Consider the following 6524-nt stretch of genomic DNA (forward strand, 5'->3'; position numbering starts at 1 on the left):
CAAAAAAGTGATATACATATGTAAAATTTAAGTTATAATTCCCCAAATACAAGTGCTTAAAATTTATTTTAAAAATCTATTAATTTTTAATTCAGGAAAGACCTATGTGAAAATCTTTGCCATCACAAAACTAAATGCCTTAAGGCTTATTCTTGCCATGTCTTGACCTCAGGTCTCCCATTGGTAAAATGAGGTGAGCGGAGAAGTTCCCTTTCAATTCCTATGAACCTAGGCTCTTTCCATAGCAATCACATCCGCACATGAAGGGTATGCAGTCTGAAGTTAGCCTGATCTGATTTAAATTCTGGTCCACTCATCAGTTATAGATTTTGGCAAGTGACTGATCAATCTTACTAAGCCGCAGCTTCCTCATCTAAAAAATGGGAATAATAAAATAATCTTCTAGTTTTGTGGGTGGGTTTATCACACGGATTAATGGACATAATGGGTTTTATTAAACACAGGACTTGACACATAGTAGTGACTCAAAAATGGTAGTGGTGGTTGCTTTGGTTGCAAGCTGTTTGCTTGATGGCACGAGGAACAATTTGTTTATTTTTGGCACCTGTAATGATCCATCCTAGAAGATCGTTCAGAAAACCTAAGGGGTTGACAACACACATTTGAGAACGTGGAGTTGGGAGGAGAATGAAATCATGGTAGTGTCTGCAGAGGAGGGCAGTGTCCTGCTCCAAAACCAGCATGGAGAGGCAACGTCCTCTACCCCTTCCTCTATTTTCATTGCTTCTCGCTTCAACATCACTAAAGACCAGCACCAAAAGGATGGACGTGACAGAGATTAACAATGCATTCCTAGTAGTTTATCTGGGCTAAAGAACAAAAATATGAATTGTTCCCCCATTCTTTAACTTGTCCCCGATGTATTCTTTCCCTTTTCACTATTGAAGCTAGTCTTCTTCAGACACTATTCTGAACTACTTTCAAAGAGCAGATGTAGTTCTTTTGAAGTTAAATAATGGGTGGCTGGTTGACAGGCTTAAGAAGTCTTCAAATATTATTGTATTGGAGCTGCATCATTGAGGAAGATTATGGCCAAGAAAGATACTCTTTGCTCAAGCAGAGCTGTTAAACAAACAATTTCCCAAGTCTCACCCTAAATGTGGAGAAGAGAACTATAAAGCTGGCCCCAAGAGAGACTTTATGATTGGCTGACGAGAGTTTTTAAGAAAGTTGCTTGACAACCCCCAGAGCCCCGCATTTATTTGGCAAAGAATGGATTGCTTTTCAAAAGAGAAATAAATTAAATAAGAGATAACTTCTCTTGAATGAAAAAAAAATTAATAGAAACAGAAGAAGTTCTTAAAGGATAAGTATATGAAATACTAAATTATATTGAAAGATGAAAGTCAAGACTTAACAAATTCATGACCAGAAATTCCATATGAGCTAAAAATAAAGAAGTTTAGATAAATTCATGGATATGAGAACCACAAGGAATCATCAATTTCAAATCAGAGGTCTTGGAGGTGTTCAGAGTCTGAAATACACGTCTTAAAAATACAGTCTTGAAAAACATCAAGCACCCCATCCCACAAAAGGTCCCTTGATGATACCATCAGAAAAGTAATTCATCACAAATTGGCCCCTGTATTACATTCTTTTTCTCTTAGACACAAAGGAATAAAAGACAAGAAAAAGAATGATAGTCTGTTTTTTTCAAAATGCTTTTATCTTAAGCATACATACTTTTTTTTACAATGTTGCCTATTTATTTATTTATTTATTTATTTTTATTTAATTTATTTTTTAAATTTACATCTAAGTTAGTATATAGTGCAACAATGATTTCAGGAGTAGATTCCTTAATGCCCCTTACCCATTGAGCCCATCCCCCCTCCCACAACCCCTCTAGTAACCCTCTGTTTGTTCTCCATATTTAAGAGTCTCTTATGTTTTGTCCCCCTCCCTGTTTTTATGCTATTTTTGCTTCCCTTCCCTTATATTCATCTATTTTGTATCTTAAAGTCCTCATATGAGTGAAGTCATATGAGATTTGTCTTTTTATGACTGACTAATTTTGCTTAGCATAATACCCTCCAGTTCCATCCATGTAGTTGCAAATGGCAACATTTCATTCTTTTTGATTGCCGAGTAATACTCCATTGTATATACGTATATACCACATCTTCTTTATCCCTTCATCTGTCAATAGACATTTGGGCTCTTGCATACTTTGGATATTGTTGATAGAGCTTAAAGCATACATACTTTTAATACATACCATGGTATTTATCTGAGGGGCAATCTGAATGAAATTTACCTTGTTCAGTCAGAATAACTGCTGTAAGCTTTATGATAAAAATCAGAAGAAAATGGCCTATGAGAGAGTCCGGCCCCTGGGTCCATGTGGCGCAAAAGTAGGAGGGCCGTTTCCTTGTGCATCCCTGGAAACTGCACCTTCTTCATCGTTCAGAAGGCCGGGAGGCCCCAGGGCTCAGCCTGAGTTCTAGGATGGTACTTTGGCCCCCAGCATTAATATTCTAGTGCTGTGTCATTTCCCCAATAGCAGGTTATAAACCGACTACACCGTATGTGATCCTCTGTTGGAACAAGAAGACAAACTCTGGATGGTGGAGAACAAAGTGGAAAGAAAATTTGTTCGGAAGAAGCCTGAGAAAATGATGAGCAGATAGAGAGGCAACAAGACCTGGGAGGCAAGCTGCATCCATCTCCAGTAAAGTACAGACTGAGGAAAAAAAGCAGTGAACTAAGAAAATTGGAAAGATACTTCCTCTGATCTCAGACCTTATATCTTTAAGGAAACACCTTTTTCAACTTACCTGGAAAGAGTTTGAAACACAATTTAGACTTAATCATGAGGGAAGTTGTGTAGGGGAGAATCATCAATTTAATTAGGAAATCCTTCCTCTGCTTGCTCCTTATGCTAATAACCCCCTTTAAATGTAAATCAGTGCGGAAATTACTTCAGTTAAAACCATTTGAAACCCGTAGAAAACCCCTATGAAATTATTGAATGTGGCAAAACTTTCACTCACATGTCACACCTCATTAAATGTGGAAGTCAGGCTTAAGAGAGACCTTGTTCTAAGGAATACTGAAGAGCCTTTAGCTAGATGACAGATCTCTGAGCAGAAGAAAATGTTTACTGGAGAGAAACCAGTGAATACAACAAAACTTCGTTGATTCTTAGAAAATTTGGACCGAAAGCTTTTAAATGTACTGAGTATGATAAAGTTTTCTGTTGTACTTCTCTCGAACTTTATCCCTTCCTCTGCATTTGAAAGGTCATACACACAGAATCCTTACAAATGTTAAGAATTATGGAAATCCCTTTAGCCAAAAGTAAATCCTAATTCATCAAAAAATTCATACTGGAGAGAAACCTTGTGAATGTGGGAAAGTTTCCATTCATATGTCACACCCCAGTCAGCAGAGAACTTGTAGTGGGGAAAACCACTTTGCCTGTAAGGTATGTGGGAAAGTCTTCAGCCACAAATCAAATCTTAATGAGCATGAACATTTTCATAATAGAGAGAAACCTTTTGAACGTAACGAATGTGGAAAAGCCTTTAGCCAGAAGCAATATGTTATTAAACATCAGAACACCCACACTGGAGAGAGTCTTTTTGAATGTAATGAGTGTGGAAAATCCTTCAGCCAGAAGGAAAACCTTCTCACCCATCAGAAAATTCACGCTGGAGAGATACCTTTTGAGTGTAAGGATTGTGGGAAAGCTTTCATTCAGAAGTCAAACCTCATCAGACACCAGAGAACTCACACGGGAGAGAAGCCTTTTGTATGTAAGGAATGTGGAAAACCCTCCAGTGGCAAATCTAACCTTACCGAGCATGAGAAAATTCATATTGGAGAGAAACCCTTTAAATGTAGTGAATGTGGGGGCGCCTGGGTGGCTCAGTCGGTTAAGCGTCCAACTTCAGCTCAGGTCATGACCTCATAGTCTGTGAGTTCGAGCCCCATGTTGGGCTCCGCGCTGACAGCTCGGAGCCTGGAGCCTGCTTCCGATTCTGTGTCTCCCTCTCTCTCTGCCCCTCCCCTGCTCACACTCTGTCTCTCTCTCTCAAAAATAAATAAACATTAAAAAAAATTTTTTTTAAATGTAGTGAATGTGGAACAGCTTTTGGGCAGAAGAAGTACCTCATAAAACATCAAAACATTCACACTGGAGAGAAACCCTATGAATGTAATGAACGTGGAAAAGCCTTCTCTCAACGAACATCACTTATCGTATATGTGGGAATTCATTCAGGTGATAAACCTTACGAATGCAATGTATGCGGAAAAGCCTTCTCTCAAAGTTCATCTCTTACTGTGCATGTGAGAAGTCATACAGGTGAGAAACCCTATGGTTGTCATGAATGTGGGAAAGCTTTCTCTCAATTCTCAACCCTTGCTCTGCATTTGAGAATACACACAGGTAAGAAGCCTTATCAATGTAGTGAATGTGACAAAGCTTTTAGCCAGAAGTCATACCATATTAGACACCAGAAAATTCATACTCATTAAAAACCCTATAAATATCTTAAAAATTGGAAAGTGTTCATCAGGAGATTAAACCTCATAGCACATCAGAAATGATCATCCTGAAAGAAGCTATCACAAATGAGGAAAACAAAAGCTAAAAACTTACTGGACACCATGGAATTTATACTGAAGAGAAAGACATTTATATGATAAAAATCCTGGCCCCCTCCCCAAAAAAGCTGATGGCCTAGGTAATGCTGAAACTTTAGACGCATTTCCACCAAACGTGCTTCTTCTCGCTGTCTGCATTTATCTGGAGATCTTCACCAATGTAATCAAAAAATAAGTTTTAAGTATTGGAAAGGAAGAGACTTTTATGGTATTGATTTAGTAGAACAGAAGAGATTCTGGAAACACCTATGCATCCATTAAAATTTAGAATATGATAGAAATGGCAATAGGAGGTGAGAAGATAATGGGACTATGTAAAAAGTGATTTGGAGGTAATATGTTCCCCAAAGAAAAAACAGACCATGAACTGTAAACAGAGGTAAGAGCCAAGAGGATAAAAACAAGAATAGAAGCTGTATACGGAAATGGTTATGACCTTCGGAGTAGGGAGACATCCCTTATAACGAGCTCAAAAATTCTCTGAATTTGTATGCTTAGGAAATATGTACCAGTGTGCTTCCTGTGGCATGATTTGTAGTTAGCCGTAAGTTGGAAACGACTTAAAGGCCCATCGGGAACAAAACGGAAAATACTTATGATGGAATACTGTATATCTGTAAAATTTAACAAATGAGATCTCTATGCATTACAGAGAAAGATCTCAAAAGTCATGTTGAAGGGGGAAAATGAAGTTGCAGAATAACACATATATTACAATGCATTTCTGTAAATTTTAACTAAAACTTTACTCATGAAATTCAGTACTTTGTATTGGTAATTGATACATATATGTATGTATGTTTTTAAAATGTTTTTGAAATGGATTGGAAGGATACAGACGGAACTCTTGATAGTGGTTGCTTGTGAAGAGTGGAGCAGGGAAGGGGGTGAGGGTGGGAGGGATGGGATGGGGACTGTTTAAAGGGGGGGGGGTGTTCATTTTTATATATAAATATCCATTTCTCTTAAAAACTAAAGACTGCAAGTAAATATCTCAAAATACTGGATAATTCTGATTGTAGTATATGGATATCTTGTCTTATTTTTTGTACTTTTCTGTATTTTTAAATTTTCTCAGAATTAATAAGAATGGGGGTGAGGATGGGAACACGGTACCTATAGAAATCATGTTCTAATGGATTCATTCCCAATCAAGTACTAAACTTTTCATAGAAAATATTTCTAGAATTTTATCAATGATGAGTGGATGGACTTGCTCTCTATGTAATATGAAATTATCTATTTTATTAAAATTAGAAATGATCATATAATCCAAAAAAATGGCCTATGAGAACCATATTCAGATGTACAGTTGGCCCTTGATCACACAAAATAAAACATGACTGCTGGCCTCCAGAGATCTTCTCTGGTTCAGTCTACAGATGCAAGGCTGAAAATAGAGCTGTGTAGAGGCTAAGTGTTGGGGAAGGTCATAGAAAAGATGTGACCACACATTGACCCATGAACCGGACCCAGGCCATCAGAGGCTCCTCACTCCCTCTTCTGTCCTTGAAATGTGGGTTCTGTTTGCCTTTCCTACTCTCAGAGGCTGCTCCAAGGATGTAAGATATAGCCATGAAATGGGGTGTGGTGTTGAAAACACCTTCACGATGTACATGAACATGACTGAACCCAGTTAAGGCCTTTATGCAAACTTTAAAGGTTTGGCAGGCAGGTGTAGGGATCCCCTGTTTTGCTGTTGCCCAAGACAACATCATATGTAAGTTCCCTTTGCCTATTAAACCTGCCACCTACCCACCTGGAGTGGTCTGCCTTTTTCTTGGGGCTCTCCCTGCCCTCCACGCACAGGAGCTGGTTTCAGATTGTACTCAGGTAGCTCCCAAGGAGGTTACGGACCAATACGAAGGAGGGAGAGATTATAAAGAGGA

General features: G+C 38.3%; 1 protein-coding gene across 1 annotated transcript; it reads left to right on the forward strand.

Moving 5' to 3' along the window:
- The first annotated feature begins 3319 nt into the window (after nt 1-3319).
- Nucleotides 3320-4916, forward strand: LOC144617381 (uncharacterized). The gene is made up of 2 exons (XM_078452630.2): nt 3320-3897; nt 4104-4916. Exons 1-2 carry the CDS (start codon nt 3395-3397, stop codon nt 4504-4506), a joined length of 906 nt encoding a protein of 301 aa, XP_078308756.2. The 5' UTR covers nt 3320-3394; the 3' UTR covers nt 4507-4916.
- The last annotated feature ends 1608 nt before the right edge of the window (nt 4917-6524 follow it).

This window comes from Panthera onca, chromosome C2 (genome assembly GCF_046562875.1).
Source record: "Panthera onca isolate mPanOnc1 chromosome C2, mPanOnc1 haplotype 2, whole genome shotgun sequence".
In the NCBI taxonomy this organism is placed as follows: domain Eukaryota; kingdom Metazoa; phylum Chordata; class Mammalia; order Carnivora; family Felidae; genus Panthera; species Panthera onca.